The sequence below is a fragment of the Fukomys damarensis genome, unplaced genomic scaffold (genome assembly GCF_012274545.1).
Source record: "Fukomys damarensis isolate Sample0158 unplaced genomic scaffold, DMR_v1.0_HiC HiC_scaffold_2, whole genome shotgun sequence".
Lineage (NCBI taxonomy): Eukaryota > Metazoa > Chordata > Mammalia > Rodentia > Bathyergidae > Fukomys > Fukomys damarensis.
In genome coordinates this window covers 61,471,373-61,495,058 of record NW_022900914.1, presented here as the reverse complement: position 1 = coordinate 61,495,058, position 23,686 = coordinate 61,471,373, and the positions used below count along the sequence as shown (strand labels likewise).

General features: G+C 43.5%; 1 protein-coding gene across 1 annotated transcript in view; it reads right to left on the bottom strand.

Moving 5' to 3' along the window:
- Rpia (ribose 5-phosphate isomerase A) overlaps window positions 1-22,763 on the bottom strand; it is a 26,409-nt gene extending 3,646 nt beyond the window's left edge. The window contains exons 1-8 of the mRNA XM_010625627.3: window positions 22,393-22,763; window positions 14,898-14,958; window positions 13,297-13,352; window positions 7,545-7,604; window positions 5,608-5,672; window positions 4,074-4,142; window positions 2,982-3,123; window positions 1,396-1,495 (exon numbers count right to left, since the gene is read on the bottom strand). Of these exons, the coding sequence (XP_010623929.1) occupies window positions 1,396-1,495; window positions 2,982-3,123; window positions 4,074-4,142; window positions 5,608-5,672; window positions 7,545-7,604; window positions 13,297-13,352; window positions 14,898-14,958; window positions 22,393-22,752 (913 nt within the window). The 5' untranslated portion in view covers window positions 22,753-22,763. The remainder of the gene's footprint in view (window positions 1-1,395; window positions 1,496-2,981; window positions 3,124-4,073; window positions 4,143-5,607; window positions 5,673-7,544; window positions 7,605-13,296; window positions 13,353-14,897; window positions 14,959-22,392) is intronic.
- Window positions 22,764-23,686: the final 923 nt, after the last annotated feature.

The following is a 23,686-nucleotide window of genomic DNA, read 5'->3' as shown; positions in this document are numbered from 1 at the left end:
TAATAATAATAATGTCCTTTCTCCCTGGGGATTTATGTACTCAAAAAATACTTCTGTGTGCTGGGCACTGTTCCAGTTAATTCAATCCCCCCAACACCCCTATGAGGTAGGAAGTAGCATTAGCTCCTTTTACAGATAAAGAAGCCAAGGCACAGCTGTGAGCTAGGGGCTCTAAATCCACAATGCTAGAGCATGACTGAGTTATGATTCTCACCTGGACAGTCTACAAAATAAACTCTTTGCCACTACACTTAGCTAACTTGAGCCTACCTGCCTCATTAGCTGTTCAATGACACAGCTTAGATAGTCCCAGTTAGATTCTGCTTCTCAGTATCATCCGAAATTGGTACCTCTTAAATCTGCCTGCTCCTTTTAATCTCATACAAGCCTTCAATACTTTCTCTGGCCCAAACTAGAGCTCTGGCCCTATAACTCATCTCTATACCACCCATCAGCCTTCACCGAGGGCCCTGCTCTATATCTTTTCCATATTCCCTGGCACAAGCTACATATTCACATCCACAGCCTCCCCTCAGCAAACGAGGATTAAAGTTCAGGGTCTAGAGTCAGACAACCTACAGCTCCCCTCTTAGTGTACAGCCTGGGGCGAACTGCTGAACTTTTCTCAGCCTACTGCCTCCTCTGTAACTAGCTCATCCAGATGGGACTCAAATGAGCCTCTTTAAACACTTAGCTCAGTGTTTAAACTATACTCAGATGATAATGTTATGCCAACTTCCCCATCAAGAACCACCTCTGGGGGCTGGGGATTTAGCTCAGTGGCACCACGCCTGCTTTGCGGAGGCAAGGCCCTGAGTTCAATCTCCACCCCCTTAAGGGGGGCGCAAAGACCCACCTCTGTCTCACAGAACTTTGTCACACTTTCCAAAAGAAGCAACCTGTGTACTCTACACACCTGGTGTTCCTCTACCTTAGCAAGCCTGGCCTCCACACTGCCACACGGCTGTCCCAGGTATACATCAGCTCTTCCTGAAAACAGACTCCATGCTCTGTAGCTCAGGACATCCCCTAAAATGTGCCACAGCATCTTTCCTGCAGGGTGCAGTCAAGGGATGTGAATCATTTCCACCTCTGCTTAGAAGAGGCCCACAAAGATCAAGAGGCTGCAGTCAACTCCTGGAAGGACAGGCCCTTTCCAGAGATGGGAACCTTATTTCAAGGCAAATTCCCTCTCATCGGTGCCAGGGCTGTGGAAGACACACACCAAAGCTGCTAGGTAAGCAACAATTATTCCCAGGGAAAAAGCAAAGGAGGTCAAGTTAAAATCCTAAACATGGTATAAAGAAAGTTCTTCTTTCCTAACAAGTCTTACAGGGCCAACATCTACTGTGCCTTCTGTGGCCAGGAGGGGAGTCATGAGAGCACTAAAGTTACCTGGGATCATTTTGATAGCTGTGTTCACTTCATTCCATTTGTGCACCCGGTCAAACTTCCAGTCCAGGATAAAATTCCCGTTATCTGTCACCACAGGACCCTAGAAGACAGAAATGTATACACAGGTAGGCAGAGAAAGACAGGAAAGTGAAGCCAGATTAGCAGGCTCCAGGTGCTCCCACTCTGCGCCTCCTAGAAGGTAGTGGTGTGAAGCAGTACGGAGCAGGAGCTTCAGAGTCACAAAGTCTTGGATTTGAGTATTAATGCCACATGGGTACGAAGTTCAGAGAAACCATCACCTTCTGTGAGCCTCACATTCCACAAGTTTAAAAGGAGGACAATGACGCGTACATCACAAGACAGCTTATATGAACATGGTGTGCACAGGCATTCGCCACAGTGAGGCCCATGGCGAGGGCTCAACAAGTCTGAGCTACTATTACAGGGAAAAACCACAACAGAACCTATTACCAATAAGCCACAATGCTCTCAAAGCCTCACATTAAGCACCATCAATACTATAAATCAGGACAATGCCACTTTACCTATCACAACTTCACCCTGATCGCGAAGTTCCATCAAAAAGACAGGGAATGTGGACTCCAAAAAGGATGACATGCAAGTAAAAGGGAGACCTTCACTGGACAAGAGGAAGGGAACACACAGAAGGGCAGTGTAAGGGGGTGGGGGGATGGCTATGATCAGAACTTATTACATGCACATATGAACACACTACATTAAAACCTAATAGAGAATAAAATTAATAGGTACTGATAAAAAATATCTTTTACAAAAAGAGCAGAGGCAGAGGCAGAGACCACACAAGCAGGGGACAGTCACACATGATGACAGAACATCAAGGTCGCAGGCCAGCAAACAGACTCCCCTGCAGACTGGAGGAAGAAGCTAAGGGCTGGGGCTCCAGCCTGGGTGAACCCCCACTACGAGAAAGAAGCTCCTCCTGACCTCCAGATACACAGGGAGCCTCACAGCAAGAGTGAGAGCCTGTACAATCACTAGGATTAGGACTAGTGTTTTAAAAGTCAACATGGGGAAGAAAACTAGTCAAAATAAAAACATCAGAGTATAGTTACAAACCATTTCCTTCCTCCAGCCTCAAAATTTTACATATACACAGAACTATACTTTTGTTTTTTATTATAACCATTGCTTATATGTATATATAAAGTTCTTTGCAACCCACTTTAGAAGCTGAAAAGAAACATCTGGACTGAAGGGTCTAGAGTTGTATTCCTGAGGAGGTATTCATATAACCCAAGGACTAAAGGCCAGGTTTAGCAGCTGTTTATCAGGTGCTCCAGGCCTTAGGCACAAAGGTCAGGTGACTTGAGAAAAGTCTGATCCCAAGGAACAAGAGAAACAATCACTCCCCTTTTTGTACAGGGGATAGGCAATGTGTTAAGTGGGGTCTTAATCTACATGACTGAATAAAGAAACAAAGAAAGCCAGTTTCCTAAAAACAAACATTAAAAATAAATGAAGGCTCCAGAGGTCCACCAGAAGCAGAAAGGAGAGCAGCACGATGAAAGCCTGAAAGGCCTCCAGAAACCTCCCCGGCCACTTACTGCCTTGTTGACAGCCATCCGAAGCTCAACTGCACCCCCAAACTTCCGGGTCACAGCTCGGCTTACTGGGACATAGGCCATTGGGATGACCTCAAGAGGGATCCCCTTGTGCCACTGATCCCCAAGGTTCTTTGAATTTTTCCTAGGAAGAAAGAGGCAAAAGGCATAGTAAAATTAAATAAACTCAAAGGTACAAACACTAAATCTAGCTAGGCGTGGTGGTGCACACCTGTAATCCCACAACTCAGGAGGCTGAGGCAGGAGGATCGCCAGAGTTCTGAGACCAGCATGGGCTACATAGTGAGTTACAGGTCAGTCTCAACTACATAGTGATACCCTGTCTCAAACAAACAAACAAACAAACAACAACAACAAAAACACTAAATCCAAGAATAGAGTAAACCATGTGGTCGGAGGACAAAACAATGATCAGAATAGCATGCACAAGGCTTCAAAGGTATTAGATGCTTTATTATTTAAGAGACAGATATTTGAAATAAATGTGATAAAAATGTTAAAATTTGATATGGTTGGCTTATAATATTTATTTTAATGTATTTATAAGTATAGGTATTTATTATTTATGTTCTCCCTACAGCTACAATATTTCATAAATAAATACATACACATACTTTATCTTAGTTAACACACTCGGCCCAAGGACCTCCCTTCTCCCAGCTTCCTTGAAGGAAGACCTGAGAGCCCAGCAGGCTGTTCAGAGCCTGAGTCACAGGCAGCAGCCCTGACCCCAGAAGAAGTGGGGCATGCTGAGTCACTGCCTTGGCTCCCTGTGAGGACGTAATCAGCGACACAAGGACGAGCTCTGCTAACAGTGACAAACTACTTCCTCTCTCTCACCACAAACAAACAATGGCACTGCTAATCCTGTAAGAGTGCTGTGGTCAATCAACAGTGCCCCTTCAGCATGGAAGCCCGGAAGCAGGACTGAGCCCTCAAACACACTGCCTAAATCCTCGCCACCAGCCTCAGAAATCCAGGCAGTCCCTCAATTCCCCTCTCTATGTTCAGGGTAAGGAGTAAGTCCCCAACGCTGCCTTCTCAGCAGACAGCTCAGAACACCCAGCACCCTACCTGAAGTCAGCGATCACGATGAAGTGACTGGCATAGCCAGCCACAATCTTCTCCTGGGTTAGGCAGCCCCTAAAGGTCAGAAAGAAGCCAGGTAAACACAGGAGTAAAGCTCACATCTCCTTTTGGGGACTAAGGCCAGATACAAGAACCCCAAATCTGCTCTATCCTAGCACTTACAGAGAAATATAACCATAAGAGCCATCCTCAATCCTGTCGTGCTACTTCTAGTAAATGGAACAACAGAAACACAAGTCTGTATCTAGAAGAAACCTAGAAAGTGGACAATGCATCCCATTCAGGCCAGGCAGAACGCCTTCCAAGATGCATGTGAGAAGCACTGTGTTTGCAAAAGCCTCCTGTGGACAAGGCCTGACAAGGGCCAGCTTTGAACAGCCTGCCCTGTGGACTGTGTGACAGGGTGATGGAGTGGAGAGAGCCCGGGCACTGAATCATCAGATCTGGTCCAGCCTATCTCTACTGCTCACCAGCCATGTTACCTCATATCTGCAGCCAGGAGGATTACACAACACACATGCAAATCTCAGATGGTAAAGTGAGGTTCTAAATAAACACTGTCATTCAATACTAATCTGCCTGACTGTTAAGAGCCAGCAAATCAGGATTTTACCTTTTCCACTCACCAGTCCCTACTCCTCAAAGTAGCACTTAATGTAAATAAGGACTAAAAGGTATAACAGATAAAAACATGCAAAGGGGAAATGGGAAGGGTAGGGATAGAAATGAAAGAAGGGAATGGAATTAACATGAGAAAAAGAAAAAGTGGAAACAAAGTCTTTGTATTTAGGGAGGGGTACAAGGATTGAAGGCAGGGCAGGGGAATAGAGAAAAAAATAAGAATCAAGATGGATTATGTAAAGGTGAAAATTTCCAATGATGAATGTCATTATATAAAGGGGAAATGGGAAGGGTAGGGATAGAAATGAAAGAAGGGAATGGAATTAACATGAGAAAAAGAAAAAGTGGAAACAAAGTCTTTGTATTTAGGGAGGGGTACAAGGATTGAAGGCAGGGCAGGGGAATAGAGAAAAAAATAAGAATCAAGATGGATTATGTAAAGGTGAAAATTTCCAATGATGAATGTCATTATATTGTATACCTTAAAGGTATAAATAAAATTAATTTTTTTTTAAAGTAGCACTTAAAAAGCACCAATAAATGTCTTTCAAATGAATGAATGCTCACAGACTAAGAGCAGCTTCAAGGCAAAGGTCACACTAGGACGCCCACAAGCCTACAATCTACCTGACAGGAAATATGCTGGTTTACCTTGCAGTGATTAAAAGCCTGAGTCAGAGAAGAATGCAGACACTACCATCTCACTGCAGAGGCCAAGGTTCCCAGTCACCAGACTGACACTACTCACCAAACATCAAGGTAATGCAAAAAGTCATTAAAGTCAGGGTAGAAAAACAAACTCACATACACGGCGGTGACAGTTCAGTAATTCTCTATTCCATTTTCTTTTCTAAGGACACACTGGAGTCTTTAGAAATAAAGTTCCTACAACACTCACCCACCGCCCTTGATAAGGTTGAGATCAGCATCTACTTCATCAGCACCATCAATGGCGAGGTCGATCTGTGTCAGGGAAAGGAAAGATACAAGACCTCTGAGCATCTCATGAGTGGAGCCACCATACTGAGTCTGGCCATGTAGTGACAGGTCCTCTGCAGCCCTATTAATGAGGTCCAGTTTCCCACTTAACCAACCACAGGCCTGAGGCTCCAAGAGATTAGGGTGCTTCACTGGGGTCACAGGGAAAGAGCTCAAGGTTTGGGACACAAAGCTTAGTGCATGCCTTCCCAATACAGATAGCATCACTCCCAGTGAAGTAAACACTTCCTGGGACCAAGAAGTAATGGCAAAGAAACCCTTCCACATTATGATATTCAGCCCTCTAAAGACCTCAGGTATATAAAGAGATATACAGTGTACCTGTAGTATTAAAAATTCCATGGGGAAGAGGGTGTCAATAATGAAAAAGCAGAAACACTGATTCAGAGATTGGGTACTAAGTGGGCAAACACAGGCAATTTCAAGTAGACAAGAAGGTTAAAGGAGTTTATAAGGAAGCCAACACATACTGGGTATGTTCTTCAATGAGAAACTACTGCAGGCATTCCCACTAAGATCCCACCAAAGCCACTGCCTGGTCTTGCGCTGTCCCTCTAGTAGGAGGCTCAGCTGCCAGCCCCCAAAGCAGGCAAGGGCTAATGGATGTGTTCATCTATCGAAAATCAGAATGGAGGAAGCTGGCTTTCTCACCCCTCACGGTACTCTGTATGGATAACATGGAAACCCATCCTATTCGTGTTGCAATCGCTTGATGTGGCTGGTGTGGCCTAGTAAGTTTTATGCAGGGAACCCTTGTTCCCATTCTGAAGTTGCAGCTTGTACTGTTCCTCCCCTGGCCTCTATTAACCCTAGGCCTAGGCTGCGCTGGGGCAGTGCTCCAGGACCTGGAAGACACCTCCTTGTCTGGAGGACCCACCTTCAGCCCAAACCACTCTCCTCACAGCTGCAGAGTAGCCTGTGCTCCAGCTCTGCCCACAGAAAGCCCATAAACTCTTCCCATGGTTCTTACTAACCCTGAGGTCCCATGAGCCACATGACGTAGGTCATTAGACCACACCAAATCCCCACTCCCTTGGCTCACTATGCACCAATGCACTCCACTCACTTAGTCCATCAAAGTCTGAGCACTGCTCACATAAGCTTACAAAGCTCATAATCCCTACCTACTTCTCAGCAAGGTGCTCTCCTGCTGCTGCCCCACAGCCTTTATAGCTTTGCTCAAACTACCTCTTCCCTGAAAACTCTTTTACCACTGCCCTGGGACAGAAGTGCACTGGGTTCTAAATCTGGCTCTGCCACTTAAAGTATGGCCTTAAACAAATGACTTACCTTCTCTGTGCGTTCTTCACATCCATAAATTGGGATAATTATGGTACCCACCCTCCAGGCTGCTGGAGATTAAGATCTTAGTAAAAGAAGAGCACTTAGCACAGTATCTGATACATAATAATGCTAGCTAGGTGTGTGATGCAGCTCACTCTTATCACTTCCTGAGGCTCTGGACTGCCCCTGTATTTAGTAGTCTCTTCGGCAGAATTTAATCACTTTCCAAATATGCATGTCTGCCTCTGATGATGACCTCTCCTCTCCACTCCAGTGATGAGCTCCACAGCCTGCCCTCAGGTGAAAGCAAGCCCTGGGCCCAGCACTGGGCTTCTCCACTCCCCTCCACCCTCATGCAGAGCCCTCAGGGTCGTCACAGTGAAACTGGAAACCACTTCTCCACTTAAGACTTTAGCCAGAATTAATACTCAGGATCTCAGCAGAAAAGTTAGTAGGACTCACTGGTCTTATCCCTAAACTTGCCAAGACATCCAGAACTCATGAACAAGTGACAGGCACAAAAGGAGAAAGGCATAGTAGTCGCTCTCTTACCTCTGGGTGTCGATCCAGGTCACTGAGTGTTAAGCCGTGCTGCAGGATGAGCTGCCGGGCCTGGGAAGCACAGGAAAAAGCTCCCATCATCATTTGCTCTGAACCCGTGGCAAGAGAGTCTGAGAATATTTTTTGTAATAAGAACCAAACAGGTGTAAGGCTGGAACATGCCCTTTCTCAAATCTCATCCTGCCCTGCCAAGAAGGAAGAGACAGCCCCACCAACAGCAAAGCCAACTGCCAATTACTTCATCCTGGGAGCTAGAAGAGGCAAATGGCAAACAGTGAAGCCACATTACAGGGTTGAGCTATGAGTCTTAAACTGGGACTTGCTGCTTCAAACAATGTCATGCCCCCCGCAAAACTTCTCTAAGATAAGAACCAAATGTACAAAATATTCAAAAAATTTGTAGAACAATGCAACAAAAAAAGTTTGATGATAACAATGAATTGACAATGATTTCAAGTCCACACTGTTGGGGAAAACCTAGCAAAGGAATCACACATACTCAGAATGAGTCTACAGAAGCCAGGCTTCTGGAATAGTTAAGTGAGAAACTTGAAAATTTAGAACACCAGACGAGAAGAGATTTATTTTAGGGTACTTCTGAGCAAAGCACCATCTACTTTAGAGTCATGCCTCAAAGTTGGCCCTGAACAGGAATCCCTACTAAAATAATGGTACGTGAAGCTTTGCAATCATCCACCCAGGTCTACATGACGAAGTTTTGCATTCACATCATTATTTGTAATATACAGAGAAACCAAGAGTGGAAAACGTTTTCCCCAAAGGCATTCCTTCAAAATATTTTCTGCTTAAAGTGAAAAGCACCCAGATTCAGCTATAAATTCTAATCTAATCTTGAATAACTAATGCAGAGAAAGGGAATTCTTTTTTTTTTGGTACCTGGGATCAAACTTAGAACCTTGTGCTTTCAAGGCAGGTGATGGCACCAGAGCTAAATCCCCAGCCCAGACAGAACTGTTTTACAGTATTGATAAGAATGTAAGACAGTACAACCATTGCAAGAAATATGGAGATTCCTTTAAAAAATATATATATGTGTGTGTGTGTGTGTGTGTGTGTGTGTGTGTGTGTGTGTGTGTACTGTTATCACACTGTACATCAAAAATATATATAATTATGCACAGTTAAAATTAGATAAACTTGCCACAGGGTCTTGATAAGTTTTCTCCTCTTTTAAGAAGATAAAAATTGGAGCTAGGGTCATGGAGCAGTAGCACAGTGCTTGTTCAGCCTATGTGAGGCCCTGGGTTCACATCACAAAGGAGGAAGAAAGAGAATGAAATGACCAAGGCCAGCCCTCCAATCCAAAATCCTATCACTCTGAGAATAAAATACTATGTGTAAGTTTTGTTATACATTTTGTAATTTGGGATTCTGAGTCAAACAAAATTTAAAGGATAGCCGGGTGTGGTAGAGTACACCTGTAATCACAGCACTTGGGAGGCTGAGGTAGGAGGATCACTGGAGACCAGCCTGGGCTGCATAGTGAGTTCAGCTCAGTCTCAACTACATAGTGAGACCCTGTCTCAAAAAAAGGAAAGAAGGAAAGAAAGAGAGAAAGAAAGAAAGAAAGAAAGAAAGAAAGAAAGAAAGAAAGAAAGAAAGAGAGAGAGAGAGAGAGAGAGAGAGAGAGAGAGTGTGTGAGTGTAATGTGAACCCTAGGTTTTTATTTGATGCTATTAAGGATACTTTTAACTTTTAAATATTGTTGTGATATTTAGAAGATGCCTCATTTTTCACAGACATAACAAAGTACATATAATCAAATTATGCTTAGAATTTGTTTCAAAATAATGGGGATACAAAGGGATTAGATGCAAACAAAACAGGACCGGCCACAAATTGATAACTGAAGCTTTATGGTTAGCGCCGTGAAATTTATTTTATTATTCGTTATCCTTCTTGAAGTTTGAAATTTCTCAGAATAAAAAGCTAAAATAAAATGCTGACTGAAATATGTTTAAAACAAAAAGCTCATTGCCTGGCATGGTGACATGTCTATAACCATAGCACTCAGGCAGGAAGATCAAGTTCAAGGCCAGCCTGGGCTACTTAACAAGACTATCTCCAAAAATAAAAAAATAATAATAATAAAATTAAAACCTCACAATTTTCTTTTTATTAAAGAATAATATAAAATAAAGGGATAAATAGAAATAAAAATAGTACAAGCCGGGAGTGGCGGCACACGCCTCTAATCCCAGCACTTGGGAGACTGAGGCAGGAGGATTGCTGTGAGTTCGAGACCAGCCTGGGCTACACAGTGAGTTCCAGAGCAGTCTGAACTACATAGTGAGACCCTGTCTCAAAAAGCCAAAAAATAAAAATAGTACGTGTAGGAACTAAGAAATAATCCAACCAAACCATTCATACTTCTTTGTTTAAAGCAGGACATCATCATCCATGCCAATTGAAACTGGCCTGCTTAATTAAGAAAATGCTATTACCCCTTATTCTGATTTCTTGGAAGGTCAGATAACAACTTAAGTTTCAGTTTTTCACCAAGAGCTGAGAAGCAGCAGCCTCAGAAGGAAACACTGCCAGCACCTTGATCTTGGACTTCCAGCCTTCAGAATTAGAAGCCAAGAAATGTCTGGTTTAGGACTGGGGATTTCGCTCAGAGGTTCAACTGGCTGCCTTGCAAGCCCAAGGTCCTGAGTTCAATTCCTGATACCAAAAAAAAGAAATGCCTGGTTTGTAGGCCCACTCAGTTGTGGTACTTGCTGTGGTCAACACACTGGCTTTCATAGCACACACTTACTGCGGGAGTCGCAACCCATCACCAGCTCAGTCACCACAATGCAGCCTCAGGTCAGCTGCTGGACCCCACGTTTCCAGCAGGGGAGCTGAGGGGTCTCCCAAAGGTGTGAAGCAAACATGCTGGTCCTTCTGGCCAGAGGCTGGAGCGAATGACCAGAATGTGCTCCTAAAGAGAAGAAACGCTTTCTTGCTGCAGTCTCACAGCTGTGCCTCCAAATCAGTGGCACAAGGCAGGCAAGTTAAGTGGTCTTCTTTCTAGTTCTCATGAACTTCACAATGAAACCTGAAAATGGTGCATTTTCCTTTTACCATCTAATGGAGGTTGAAATGAAGACAGAGTGAATAGTAAAAGGTGATGTGGGCTTAGATCAGATCTGGCTTACAAATGCTTTTTCTCTTCCAAAAGTCTTTAACTTTAAAGAGAAAAGCTACCAAAATTATTGAAATCCTTTTAGGTTTACTTGTTTTTAAAAATAGGGCAATGGGCTGGGTGCGGTGGCCATGCCTGTAATCCCAGCACTTAGGAGGCTCAGGCAAGATCACTGTGAGTTTGAGGCCAGCCTGGGCTACACAGCAAGACCCTGTCACAATAAAAGCAAAAATATTTTTATTTCCATTCAACCATTTCAGGAAATTCCATTTAGCTAAACTTAACTCAAAATAACTTTGGTCAATGGGGTAAGGAGAGTAACTAGATAAGTGAATTTTTCAAGACTTGTGAGCTTCAAATTACTCCCCTACTTAATGGGAATTGGCCAGCATTTTCCAGTCTAAATAGTATTATCAATTATCACTAAAAAACAGGAGGGTTAGGAGACTGTTAGGTTTTAAAAAAAAGCCAGCACAAACTCTAAAGATAGCAATTTGAACACCTAGTTAATGCTCAGCTTTCACCTAAAACCACCTTAAAACTGCAATAACAGAATTTTTCTTAATGGTATAAACCTGGCAAAAGAAAAGAGCAACAAACTTTTAAAAGCTGGGATATGATGGTTATACTATCCGCTGTCAACTTGCCTGGGCTGAGGGCTGCCTAGAAAGGTGGCAAAGCACACTTCCAGGTGTGTCCAGAAAGTACTGGCCATGGGCCATGCACAGTCCTGAATGGCTCGGGTCCAATGGAAAGAGAAAGCGAGGGGTTGCTCACTATAGGCACATGCTGCACTTTTGGAGCAGGTATGGGGTATTCTGCTCTGCTGTCAGACCTCAGATTGGGGCTGCATCGCTGATCCTCTAGATCTGAGGCTCCCAGCTTCTTGAACTAAGCAGCCAGCTACCAGTTTCCCTGGCTTTTCAGCCTGCAGACAGGCACTGTAGAACTATGTAAGTCCCCTCTTATCATTAATATATTCTACTGGTTGTTTCTGCAGAACGCTGTCTAGTATAACCACTAATGGACAACAGTAAACAGCAGAAATAAAGAGGCCCGTACTAGGCCCGTACTGAAGATAGCTACGAAAACAACCAAATCTACACCACAGAACTTCTCAAAAGATTCAGGAAGTGTTGTTACAAACAGAAATCATGTAAGACTGGTGCACAGTCTACTTAAGAACATGATATCCCTGAAAAAGGAAAAAGAGCTAGTCTTGGGACTAAAGGGCAAACCATAGCTGAGGAGAAGAATATTCTCAACCATGGAGTTTTCGCTACCTAGCAGCTAGCCTGAAATTCAGAGGCTTTACAGAAAGAGCACATAGTTATAATTTCTCAAGATTCCATGGACAGACTAGAAAGTGTGTTCGCCTAGGTGCTGTGTTAGAAGGCCCCACTCACTAGCCTGGAATGACTCTCCACATTGCTTCTCATCCCCCAGCCAGAGTCTAACCTTATTCACATGGTAGCAGAATATCCCAGTACCAAGAAAGGCCAAGGCCCAGTGCAAAAGTACTTTTCAAAGCTGGGCATGGTGGCACACACCTATAATCCCAGCACTCTGAAGGCTGAGGCAGAAAGATCATAATAAATTCAAGTCCTGCCTGGGCAATTAAGCAAGCAAGACCCTTTATCAAGAAGAATAAAAAGCTGGGAGCCAGGCATGTTGGCATGCACCTGTAATCCCAGCACTTTGAGAGGCATGGGCAATTTAGTGAGATCCTGCCTCATTTTGAAATTCAAAAAAATTTAGGGGGTGGGGCTGGAAACATGCTTAATACAAAGACTCTGGTTTCAGGCTCCAGTCCTGAGGAGAAAATGCAGTTTTAAAGCTTCTGCTGGTATCTCACTGGCCATGTCTCACTGGCAAACATTACATGAATACGGCCAGATTCAAGGAGCTCCAAGACTTATTATGGTGTTTTCAGCACACTGAAGGAAGATCACTGAAGGGTATGTGGCTCTGAGAAGACTACAAAAGGATCACACATCACAATGGTATGAAGCTCCTCAATAGCAAATTAAAAACTAAAAAGTCACAGAGATGTCTTCAAAATTTCAAAGAAATTTAAAATAGAATTCTCTAGAGTCAAAAGGACTGCCTGTGTCTTCTCTCACCCTCTATTTCTCAGTGTCTATGCTTCTTTCCGTATCTCCCCTGACCTTTAACTGGCTCCACTCTTTGCTCCTCCAGTTCCTATTTTATGATCAAAGAAGATGAGACATCAAATCAAAAGACTATACTTGCATTACTAATACCTTAATTGATTCCTTGTAGCCTCAAGATTTTTCACCTGAGAGTAGGGATGCTACTTACTGTATTCCTTGAGGACAGAGCCCTGTGATCACCTATGCATACTGCATAGTGCCTGAACTCAAGATCCATGGAAACATTCTTAGGATGAATAGATGAGCACATCTAAACCACATTTCCAAAGGACAGGCACCGGTCAACAAACTCCTGTCCTGTGCCTGGCCCTCTCACCTAGAACAATCCTGAGGTACAACACAAAGCCAGGCATCCACATCCTCAGGGAACCAGGAGGTTGAGCGGCAGCTGCCAAGGCTCAGAGCAGGAAGCAGGACTTACCTGGAAGGAAGTAGGAATGCAGACGACACTCAGGTTCTCTTCCTTCACTCTTTCAGCTGTGAAGACAAAAGTCAGAGTGCTGATTTTTTTCATTCTTCTCACTTTATTTTTCTTGACTCTTATCTATTTGTTCAAATTCTGTGTCCATCCCCAGGCATGATGAGAAAACTAATGGCAGGTACTACGAAACAGGGAGGTGAGCACTGGCCACAGCAACAGCGATGTTTTAATGCTTGCTATTTCTAGGAGTCTGGTGACAGGTTAAGAATTTTGTGTAAGTGAGCGGTATTAATCCTAACAACCCAAGAGGTAAGTTCTGATTATCATCTCTATTTTACTGACAAGAAACTGAGGCACAGAGAGGAAAAGTACATAACTTGGTAGTAACCTGGAAGTTCTAAGTGGCAGGACTAGAGTATGATTCTAGGCAGTTTAGCTTCACAGTGTTATAACCACTACCTTACATTGCCTTTTCTAAGACAGTTACAACTTTACTTTTGTATTTAATAAAAATACAATCTTTCACAGGCGCCAGAGGATAGTTAGAATGAATGTTTATTCATTTTGGATTTGTTTATTTCACTTTAAACTTTCAAGAAGGTTTAATTTTAAAACATGTTGTAAGCTGGGCATAGTGACACATATATATAATTCAAGCAGCAGAGAGGCTAAGGCAAGTTCAAGAGCAGCATAGGCTACACAGCCAAGACCGTTTCAAAGAAATCAAAAAGAAAAAATATATATATGTCATTTTAAAAAAACTTAAAATTGAGTCATTTTAATCTGCATCCTGAAGGTCTAGGTGCTGCTCTTATGAAGTCCACAGTAATTCTCAAACTCTAAAATTCTCCACACATGTGGTTAAGTAGAAAGGTACACAGCACTACAGTTCCTGCCTGGCCCTAAGAAGGCTCCCAGAAGCCATCACATCAACAACCAGTTCTCAATGACCAGGTGAACCTGAATTTCACCTCCTGGGCCCTGCCCCTTGGCACCTACAGAGACCAGCATTCAGGTAAATCCTTCCTCTGGGCTTTGTTTTTACAAAGAGCAGGGAAGTAGAACCAGTTGGGCAGCCACAGGGCTGATCTTCCCTGTGCCTTTCCTATACACAGTGACAACCGGACAACCCAATTGGAGTGTGGGCCTTTCCCATGTACTCCAGGGTCGAGGACAGGGCAAACCCACTGACTTTAACTTGTTTGTCTGAGGAATGCACAGGCTGCATAGGAGGCCTGAGACCACAACACAGGACCCCTGAAGTGAGTGCACCACACCATGACTGAAATTCTGTGGGACCTCATCTAAGTCAGCTCTCCCCAGCCTTCCTACCACCACCAACTGCATTCTTACCTCCTTCCAGGTCAGTCCTGCCTTTCACCACCCCCCCTACCACAAAAGCAGAACAGAGTAAACAAAGGCAAGGGTACCCCCAAAGCCCAAGAAAAGCCTGAGAAAAGCAGAACTGCACTCAAATGACCTTAGGCAAGCCGTCCCCACTCCCCAGCTCCGTACTGCTGGAGCCAAACTGTGCCCCATTTCCTCCCCTCTTCTTTCCCTACCCTGTCACCAGATACAAAGCACACAGGCTGAAAACATACCTATTTGCTGCACAGCATGGACAATTGTAGAGCCACTTCCAATTCCCAGCACTTGGTTATTCTGCCAAAAAAGGGAAGAAAATTAATACCATATTTTATTCCATTGTATCCTTTTCCTAAAGCTACAAAATTATTTTGAACAGCAATTCACCAAGACAGGTGCAAAGTCGGTCGTATGCCTATTTTACAGACACATAACCACTGACCCTCAAAGCTGTACTTTAACCTGGTGCTCAGTGGGCAATTAATCTCAGTGGGCAATTAATCAACATTTTTTGAGACCTCACTGCTGACACTGTCATTGCCGCTCCCACCGTATATTCCGCCAGATGAACAACTGGCTCAATTACACCATACAGCAACTTTACAGCCACAGATAAACCCTAGAAGATTACTGGCCAACCCCAGTGAAGGTTGAAAGAGCCCTAGAAAAAGACAACAGAGCCTGTGTGGGTGTGGAAAGCTCGGGTTCCTGGCTTCACACAAGCTTTACATTTAAAAGGCAGGGCACCGTCAAGTTGGTAACAACACAGGAAAAAACCTCAGGGACACATCAGGCCCATCCCTGCCCAACAGAAGAGGGCAGGGTCTAAAGTAACATCAAAATAGTATGGCACACTGCATCTGTCCAATTAATATGGAGGAGTCCTCGGTTGCATAAGCCTGTCTCAGAGAAAATGGGAAGCAAGTAAAAGCTTAGCAAGAAACATAAGATAAAGTCTTCACCTACAACAGAATGTGCAACAGAGGCAGAGCACTTCCTGAGCACAGAGGACATGAAACATGTCACAATACTTAGCCTCCAATCTTAAGAAAAGGGGAAGGAACCTATGGACAGATCCAACTACAAAGAGCAAAACAAGGCCAGGGGTCACTGAGTAGTCAGGAACTAATTAATGTGGAGCATGTCCAGCTGCAGTAAAACAACTAAAGCCAAAGCAGAAAAACTGAAAGTATAAATAAGGATCAAAATGTATAACAGATAATGTGAACTAGGAAGAAAGGGTACAAGGTGAAGAAGTGAGAGAGGTAGGGGGAAGGAAAGGGAAAGGAATAAATGAGAAAAGGAAAAAGTGGAAACAAAGTCTTTGTAAATAGGAAAGGGTGGAAGGATTGAACAGAGGGCAGGGGAATGAGGAAAAAAAATAAGAACCAAGATATATTATGTAAAGGTACAAATTCCCAATAATGTATGTCAGCATACTGTATACCTAAAATGCACCAATTAATGAAGGAAAAAAGCAACAGCAAACATTAAGTACCAACCAAAAGAACTTATAAATATTAATATAAAGACATCTCACAATAATCCCTTATGACCTACAGTCTCAATTTTAGTATTAATTCAACATTGTAAGGAAAAATTGACACAAGTAAGAGATTACTGGATATCTTTTCAATAGAAGGCTAGAACTTGTCTGTACTATCTGACCATACAAGAGTCTATGCTGGTTGACAGACTTTATTTAACTTGTGGAAAACTTTTAACAGAGTAAATATCTCTTTTCCAAAGTATGAGGAGGGGTCCTGGAAAGTGAGATACTACATGGCCCCTCACACGGGAATGGCTCAATCAGCTCTGTGGGTTTAAAATGACCAATGGGAACTCAGGCTCTCTGAACTAGTTACTCACATGCAGAATTCAAAGGAAACTGAGATTAAAAAAAAAAAAAAAAAATTACTCTGTAGTTTTACATTCCTTGAAACTCAGGAATTTAAAGGGGAGGGGCTGTATCTTTTAAGTAGGGAGGATGAGATAAAAAAAAAAAAAAAGATTACTCTGTAGTTTTACATTCCTTGAAACTCAGGAATTTAAAGGGGAGGGGCTGTATCTTTTAAGTAGGGAGGGGTTATATTCCCTGGGGCCTGAAGACTTCCTTGTCAAAGTACTAGTTTCACTGCCTATTGTTGTTTTAATTCTTTTCCAGGTACTTGATCACCCAACTCCATCTCAGGTCCTTTCTCTAGCCAGCTATCTATTCCTAGCCTAACTAAACACACTGTCTTTTACAATAACTGTACAGATGCTCCTGGACTTAAAACAGTTATGTCCATAACCCATTGGAAGTTGAAAACACCCTCAAACACACAACTGACCTTCAGAACATCCCAGCTTAGCAACGCCACACACTGTACAGGTTTCTTCTTCCTGGGATCCTGTGGTTGACCGGGGGATGTAGCTCACAGCTACTGTGATACTCACAACAGCATCCTGAGAGCTTATTCTGCCACATAGCACTAGCCCAGAACAAGATCAAAATGCAAAACCCAAAACTCAGTTTCTACTGAATGTATATGGCTTCACACTCCTACATCAAACCATTTAAAGTTGGGGGCTCTTTAAGAGGAGGACCCTTTGGGAAGTGATTAGCTGTGAGGATTCCTCACTCATAAGGGGGACTGGTGCCCATAGACAGTACTGACATCTCTCGCTGTCTCTCTCTTGCCAGGTGCCAGAACCTTAATACTGAATTTCCCAGCTTCCAGAACTGTGAGTCAATAAATTTCTGTTCATTACAAATAAGCCAGTCTCAGGTATCATAGCAGAAAAATGGACTAAGACACCTGAGAACAAGTTCTAACATCTTTTCTAGTTCCCAATTAGTTTCATGAGTTAAACAAAATCTTAATATGTTCATTTTATATCTGTATTGATATATGGGGAATAGATTTAACTCCCAAACCTACTAGATATCTAAAATACAAGTTTGTGTTTTCTAAAATCAAAGAATGAATTCTAGGAACAACAGAGGTTAAGAGTTGGAAAAACTGAGCCAGAGATTTAGCTCAGTGGTGCTGCCACCTGCCGTGCAAGCACCAAGGTCCTCAATTCAATCCCCAGTACCAAAAAAGAAGGGGTGGGGAGAAAGTAGGAAAAATTTATTGAGAAACAAAAAGGGGACCAGAAAATGGATGACCATTCACCCAACTTCTCAAAGGTGTTTTATGGGACAAAGCCACAATGTGAGGTGTGTTCAAGGTGGGACAAACTATAGTCAACTAGTAAGAAAGATTGCAAGCACAATTGCTTGGTAATACTGATCCAATGAGAAATCACAAGGTGGGCAAAACTATGATCAACCAATAAGATTATGACAAATATAGTCACTTAGGTAATACTGATTAAATGGGGATCCAAAGGGGATGCAAGTCATGCAGCAAGCCTGTAAGGAATGAGCAAGATTTTCAGTAAGGGGTGGGTCAGGATCTTTTCTGAAAGATCCAGGTCCCCATCAGATGATCCATAACTACTTAAAATACCAATCACTGCTATTCATCCTATGAGGGTGTGGTAGTTTCTCTTCTCTTACAATGATGGCTTTCAGTGAATGTGTCTCGACTATATTCCGGTTGGCTCTTAGGGCTGGCCCTGTCTGTCTACAAGATATCTAATTAATTTAACTATATACAATACTATCTTGATTTTACTTTTTTAAAAAATCTTTTAACAGAATCAATTCACACACACATCATCTCACTTTGAATAAGTCTCACTACTTATTAGTGTGCCCTGAAATCTAACCAATTTCACGAGGTTAGATTTGCTGAAACAGCACTACATTTTAATTTTTTTTTATTCCAACAATTGATTAACAATTCATTTTGGGCGGGGCATAGTGGCACACACCTGTAATCCCAGCACTAGGGAGACTGAGGCAGGAGGATCACTGTGAGTTCGAGACCGCCTGGACTACATAGTGAGTTCCAGGTCAGTCTCAACTACGTAGTGAGACCCTGTCTCAAAAAACCAAAAAAAAAAAAAAATCATTTTGGCAAGGGAAAGCCCAGTTTTCTTGTAGAAAGAAGGAAAGTTCTGGAAACCCCTCCCAAAAAACAGCCACAGGGCAAATGCTTCACTCTCTCATTGGCAAAACCCTGAGGAATATCCAGTAGTAAAATCCTAATCCCTGTACTTAACATGATCCTTCTTAAAGTCAGATTACAGCTAAAACTAAAGAGTAAAAAGAATGACCAACAGAGAGAATTGAGTATTAAAAACTCACACAAACCAAATGCTAATGTCCCCAACCACACACTCGTAATAACAAAAATGTTTCTAATCAGCTTCTCTTTAACTATGTAAGACTTAATCATTATCTACCCTCAGTCTTCTGGAAAACATTTTTGCTATTCTGAGGTTCCAAATGCACCAAAGGGTTTAGGCCATCAACAGCACACACCGGATCAAAGATTCCACCTGCAAAAGTCTCAAGGAAGCAACACATCCAATAGTCACTTAGCTGCCTTGGCAGACCCCAAACACAAGGACTCTAAGACAAGTAAATGAATGAACATCATTATAAGACATTATAACACCAAAACTTTCAACATGGCTAAATATTTCAACATGTAAAAATCTTGAAGCAATGAAGAAAATGTCTTGATTTCTCAATGCCTAGGTACACTTGATCTGAAGCTGAGAACTCGATCACACAGTAATATGATTGCCAGATTCTTCATCGTCAAGCACATCCATAACTCAAGTCATTCACAGGGTCCCTCAGCAGGCATTTACTTATGAACCTGAGTCACATAAGGTAGCTTTGGCTTTTGAAAAAGATCAGGAATTGCAGGTACCTGCTAGACCCAAAACTCTTACACCATGGGTTCCTGTTATTATAAGCACCTAAATTTGATAGAAATTAATAGGCAATTAGGACTAGGCCCTTGACGGAGTCAGTGCAGAAGGTGAAAACATCACAACTGTGGCTGGAAGCACATAAGGGCAAAACCTTGAGATTAAAATCATAATGGCCAGATTTACATGTTTCCCTAAGGGATAAACAGAAGCTTGAGATTATATGGTTCAGTACCACCCTTTTGGGATTTCCCATAGAAATAGACCATTATCTGGTCTTTACTGGGCCACCCTCTCCCACCTACTAAGACTAAGACTAAAGACTACAGATTTTGGAACCAAAATTAATGATGTTATCCATATGCCCTTGCTATTGCCCTGCTTCCCTACAGGATCAATATTAGCTAACAGGTTATACTTGTAATCTTCTTGTTTGTTTGTTTTTTTTTTATTTTTTGAGACAGGGTCTCACTATGTAGTTGAGACTGACCTGGAGCTCACTATGCAGCCCAGGCTGGTCTCAAACTCACATGATCCTCCTGCCTCAGCCTCCTGAGTGCTGGGATTACAGGTGTGTGCCACCACGCCTGGCCACATACTTGTAATCTTATTGGTTGATTATAGTTTGCCGATGTTGTACCCACAAGACCTAGCGGCATATATATAGAGATCTATCTATCTATCATAGATAGATATATCTCCACACTGCAGGCAATTAATTCAGTGAACATTTAATGTGCACGGATCACTGTGGCCAGCAATGATTGAAGATAAAGTTAACTCTCCTCCAGAACTTATCCTTTATGGGGTTGGGAGGGACCAACACACAGGTCTAGAACATAAGCCACCAACATTAAGTACTTAAACATATGGAAACATGTAAAAGATGGAAATAACAAATGGCCTTTGAATCAACCTTGAAAGGCATGTATTTTTAATAGATGCCCCCAAAACACCAAAGGAGGTGTCCCCATGATCACTTAAATGATGTGGCTGGAATCCAGTGGATTTCAGAAGGAATCCCAACTGAGATGAGGGTTTGAAGATTATTTAACTAAATGTGAACTATAAAACAAAAGTCTGAGAGATGTGCAACCAAATATTAATGTAAATATGCAGCAGAATAACTTCAATATTGAGCTTTTCTAATTGTATAGGTGTTTTTATCCATCTATTAACAATTAAAGTACTTCAAAATTTGTCACTTTACAATTTCAGTTTACTGTCCAAATTTTATAGCTGTGCCACTGAATCACAAACTTAGAGAAAACTACATATTTTATATAATATCTCTTAATTCCTACAGAAAATCCTATTGCTAACCAGAGTTGCAACAAGCTGATGCAGAAGAAATAGGCAGAAAAGACAAGGAAAATTTGTAATTTTTAAATTGTACTTTTCAAAAAAACACTGCAGCTTTAGGACACAAACCCAAGAAAATCCCTACAGGTCTTGGGGACAATAAGCCTATAAACCTGACTTTCACCTACAAATGCGCTCCCTCCTAACAACCCCTGTTCACTATGTATTTCAGCTTCAAACACAAGCAAATGCTTTGCATTTTAGCCCACCAAATGGGCAAACCCAACAGACCCTAGAATATACATCCTAGATGACCCATCTTAAAGAAAACCCCCAAATCCTTGGGCCATCGGCTTTCATCAGTAAACTGAATCCCCTCTTTCCATAGATTCAAATGTTCCACAGAATTCACTCATAACCCCAAACTAAAATGCATCTCTTCTGAACACCCACACTCCAAGTGTGTACTTTTCTTTCCTAAATGAATCTTTCCCTTGCATGCCTCTTACAGACCAGTCCTGAAAATTCTTTTTTTTGCATCAGGAGTCAGCTAAGTTACTCTGTGGGGAGGGTGAGTCCAAGGTCCCCATACCCACTCTGGGAACCTCCTTGGACCCTGTCCACTGACAAAGCTACACCAGAAGGGAACCGGTGGAAGGGCACTGGAACAAGAGTGAGTTGGTCTAGCCATTCCTTGTACAGTACAGGCTGAACCACAGGCTCTCACACTGGCCCCTCCCACATAACCAGGCTGTAGTGAAGCTCAAAGGACCCGCTGGGTAACTTTGTGCAGTGAAGCATTAAGGAAAAGGGGGAATCTAATACCATTACCTCAGAAGTAGAAAACAGGGACAAAAAGTTAACAAGATCAGGAAACTCCACCATAGGGCAGAAATACTCCACTTGGCTCCCGCCCGGGGTGCTGTAATTAAGATAATTAATTTGGCTGGTGACAGCAAACACACTTGGGTTAAAAGACTCCAGCCACGAACAGTACCACATCTGTTACTTAACGAACTTAAAAGCAAACTTTAAAATGTAGGGCCACGACCGCATTGAGTAATTGCTAAATATCTCTGCAGTTCCACCTCAAAGACCGGCACCCTCCAAGTGTCAAGTGAGCACCGAGGGCTGTCAAAGAAAGAGGTTTAAACCCTGGGATTCCCCTACTGGCCTTGGGCCAGGACACTCAGGAAAACGCGCGCCGAGCTTGGAGATAAATTTCAAAGCACTTTATAAACTGGCTCTCTGCCGTCCTCCTAGAACCAGAAGTAAAGACCTCCATACACCCGCAAGGCTCACCATTTTCTCTTTCATGACAAGGAAGCCCCGCAGCAAGTGCCTCTAATTCAAACGTCAGGCACTGCCTGGCTCCACTTTGCAAAGTATTCTGAAGCCAAGGGATCTTTGGAAAGCTCGATTTTTAGAGTACTTATTTCCAATCAATTTCACATCTAAAAGGTCTTTCAGGAGCAGTTGCGAGGTCGGAACTCGGTCGAGTGTTCACCCTCCCCGCTCTCCCGCAGCCTCCGCCTCCCAAGAACCAGGCGAGCCCAGCAGAACTCCGCCCGCGCCCGCGAGCACCACGAACCCTTCACGCCCCGAGCTACTCACCCTCACATGGTTCTTCACGGCCACATGGCCCGCCAGTTGCTTGGCCTCCTCGGCCTTGGACATCGTGGAGGGAGCCGGGCAGAAACTGTTACGGACCCGGCCGCTGGCGCCTGTGCCTCCCGAGCCGCCGACAGACCCAAACTGTACACGCCCCGGCAGCTGCACATGGGAGCCCGGGAGGCCCCAAAGGTTCCCGCCTCCGCCAGAGGCCGCACCCCCGGCCCGCCCGGGCAGCGGGGCTAAAACCCGCCCGTAGAGGGTGCTGAAGGGCCCGGGGCGCTGCATCCCGACGCCTCGCTCCAGCCTCTGCAGCTGTCCCGCCCCCAGCTCGTCCGGAAATCTGATCATTCTTGCGCACATTCCGCGCGAGCTGCTGCGCGGGGCTTGCCGGGAAATGTAGTTCTGGGGAATCAGCGACACTTAGCCGCGCCGCAGCCGAAACTACTAGCCCTACAATGCCTCACGACCGGAAATGCAAATACCCGCGACGGTCATAGCCTGCGGTGACGCCCTACCTAGAGAGGGTATGTTTACACCACAATTAATTCCTGTCTCCTCACGTATCTGAAAGAGGGATATTAGCCCTGTCCATATACGTGGCCGTGGGCGAGACCTCAAGGCAGTAGTTCTGTCTTCAAGGCCTTCTTAGGAGGTCAGTTCCTCTAGATTCACTTCCCAGAGAAACGAACCTGCGATACCGGTGCCCTCTGAAGTCCATCCTGGACCCCCTAAGACTGGGACCACAAGTGCAGATTCCCCTTCCTTAAATGTCTCTCTGAACTTACTGATTGTGGGAGACTGCCTGCAAGACAGCTGGCTGCTTGCATTGCAGTTCCCTGAGTGAAGGAGTTGTTATGTTGTAAGTTCTGATTGGCCGTGATCGGCTGCCATCTTATGGCATTATTTATAATAACTATTTTGTAGAGCTGAGTTTCGCTTTCCAGAAAAAGCACTTGTTTCTTGTAAATCATGTGTACTCTGTGAAGCCATAATTGTGGCCTTGTACAGTTATCCTTGAGATTGTTTTTCATCCTTGAAGCTGTTTTTACCATCATATTATTGCTTGATATAAGTGTGAGAGCCGTCTGGCAGTAGTAGTAGTAGTAGTAGTAGTAGTAGTAGTAGAAGTAGTATTAGAAGTAGAAGTAAAAGAAGAATAAAGAAGAAATCTGTTTGAATCTGAGCATGGCTCAGTGTGTTTACTCTCGGTGAATCCTCTCAGGTTTGGGGCCTGCTGGCAGGACCCCAACGTCGCGGCTCGCGACAAGTGGCGCCCGAACAGGGACCTGAAGGA